Raw genomic sequence first — 2475 nt, 5'->3', positions numbered from 1 at the left:
AAAACTTGTTAAGCAAGAAATTTCAATGGTCAAGCAAGAGGTTCCTTCTGATTATTGATTAACCAGGTGGTGGTGTTTTTTTTCCTGTGGGCATATCATTCTCTTCTAAAATGTATCAACAACTTCAACACAATTCTTATCAGGAAAGACACGAGGTCAAGCTGCTCTTTCTGTGGCACCCAAACCCCACTCCCCTCCTGCCATGGTCAAGATGAGGCTGCTGCATGGCTACTTTACAGCCTGATGACTTAGTTGCTTTTAGCAATAAGCCATAGTGGTTTCAGGCACTTTACTGGTTTGCCAAAACCTCACCGTACATGTCATGTACCAAATAGATCATTTCCCTTTGTTTGCATGCTTGTGTGTCCAAATTCAAGCAACTTCTTTATTCAAGAGATTAGAGAGTGGACCTGCAATGTGAGCAAAGTTAGAGATAAAGTCTCAATGGTATCCTGCTAAACCTAAGAAAGAATGTAAAGCAGTTATGTTAGCAGGCATGGGTAGTTCCCGACTTGAATCCACCTTTAGTTGTGCAGGTAATCGACCTCCTTGAGACAATGTGATACCTGAAGGAAACTTAGGAGACCACTAGTTATACCTTTGTTGGGTTACATTTTAATCCTGAGTCCTTCATGATTTGAAAAAAAGTTCATTTTGACGCTCCAGGTGTTTCTCTTGAGCTTCTGTTGCTAAACAAACGTCATCTACATATTGAAATAGAACAGATGCTTTAGAAAATCCTGACAAAATTCATGTAATTTGCCCATGGAAAATGGCTGAACTATTAAGTAGCCCTTGGGGTCAGACTTGAAATGGAAACTGACCCCTGTCTACTGTGAAAGCTGGGCAACACTGGCTTCCCTTAGACACGTCACTTGATTCTCAATAGTAAATAGTAAGATGACATGCCCCATTTGGTTTTTGTACTGTGCAGACTGGAGACTTGCATATTGAAATACGCTTATGAATGATGCCCTGGTGAAGCAACGATTCAGTGGTTTTAGCAATATGTGTTGAGGCCTGAAAAAATGGAAAAAAAATAACATTCCTAGGAAAATCTAAAATGGCTCCCTTGCAAGCAACAAGGATGGGGCTACAGAAGAAGAGGTGGAGCATTTACCAAGAATTAGAAAAGTGGCAACTCTATGAATTGTGCATAGATCAGTTCCCTAATTTGCCATACCAACAAAGTATAGTAAAGTCAGAAAAGGATTTCATTTTTCTATGATTGTCTAGTACCATGTCACCAGCCAGCTCTGCATGGAGGTCTGAGAGCCAGAGCACAAGGGGAAAAATTTTAGGTCCTTTTATGAGTAAAGAGCCGGTGCAGCCTGTCCCGGATCTGTTTGGTCCTCACCCCGTAGATGATAGGATTTAGCATGGGGGGCATCAAGAGGTAAATGTTGGCAATGAGAACATGGAAATGCAGGGGCACATTCTGCCCAAACCGATACATTAGGGAGAAGAAGAAATTTGGGATGTAAAAGGCTAAGATGGAACATAGGTGGGAGATGCAGGTCCCAAAAGTCCTGAGCCGGGCATCCTTTGTAGGGATGCTGAAGATGGCCCTGAGGATCTGGGTGTAGGAGAGGGCTATAAAAAGTACATCCAGACCAATCACACAAAATACCAGAAAGAGCCCGTAGTAACTACTGATGCGGGTGTCAGCGCAGGCCAGCTTCACCACAGCTATGTGTGCACAGTATGACAGGGGGATGATGTTGGTTCTGCAATACGGCCACTGCCTTACCAGTAATGGAAATGGCAATGCAAGCAAACCACTGCACAGCATCATGGCTAGGCCAATATTGGTCACCACAGGGTTTGTCAGGATGGTCGAATGTCTCAGGGGATGGCAAATGGCCACATAGCGATCAAAAGCCATGGCCACAAAGATCCCAGACTCCATCACTGAGAAGCAGTGAATGAAGTAGAGCTGAATGAGGCAGGAACTGAAATTGATCTCCCTGGAATTAAACCAGTATATTGCCAGCATTTTGGGCATAATGGACGTAGATACAACCAGGTCGGTGATGGCCAGCATGCAAAGGAAATAGTACATGGGTCCACGGAGACTCGGGTCTGTCTTCACGGTAAACAGGATGGTGAAGTTCCCCAAGATGGCTATGGTGTACATGGTGCAGAAAGGGAGGGAGATCCAGACGTGGGCTGCCTCCAGGCCAGGAACACCCAGCAGGATGAAGGTGGAGGGGTTGGAGAAGTGGGTTGTGTTGGAATCTGACATGCAGTAGGGGAGAAGGTGTCCAACTCTGAGGCAGAACGGGGTCTCCTGCATGCACTGTACGTTCCCCTGACTTCCTGTATGTGCCAAGGCTCTAGGGTGATGGTCGCAGTACAGTTTCCTGGATAGAGAGACAAAGCTAATATAAGACACTGGCTGTTCTCATGGGTGAAGCTGTTTGGTCACTCCTCACATACTGAAAAATGACATTTTCATTATTGAGAGAAATTACT

The 2475-nt window shown here is 44.7% G+C and overlaps 1 protein-coding gene across 1 annotated transcript; it reads right to left on the bottom strand.

Annotated features, from left to right (window-relative positions):
• Nucleotides 1-1297: 1297 nt before the first annotated feature.
• On the bottom strand, nucleotides 1298-2245 carry LOC127049915 (olfactory receptor 52R1-like). The gene has a single exon (XM_050951338.1). The coding sequence runs from the start codon at nucleotides 2243-2245 to the stop codon at nucleotides 1298-1300; it is 948 nt and encodes a 315-aa protein (XP_050807295.1).
• Between the last annotated feature and the right edge of the window lie 230 nt (nucleotides 2246-2475).

This window comes from Gopherus flavomarginatus, chromosome 1, assembly GCF_025201925.1.
Source record: "Gopherus flavomarginatus isolate rGopFla2 chromosome 1, rGopFla2.mat.asm, whole genome shotgun sequence".
Classification (NCBI taxonomy): domain Eukaryota; kingdom Metazoa; phylum Chordata; order Testudines; family Testudinidae; genus Gopherus; species Gopherus flavomarginatus.
This window is presented reverse-complemented; position numbering and strand designations above follow the sequence as displayed.

Bases quoted from the DNA above. Each gene is read 5' to 3' on its own strand.
- LOC127049915 (XM_050951338.1), bottom strand. From the start codon at position 2,245: ATGTCAGATTCCAACACAACCCACTTCTCCAACCCCTCCACCTTCATC.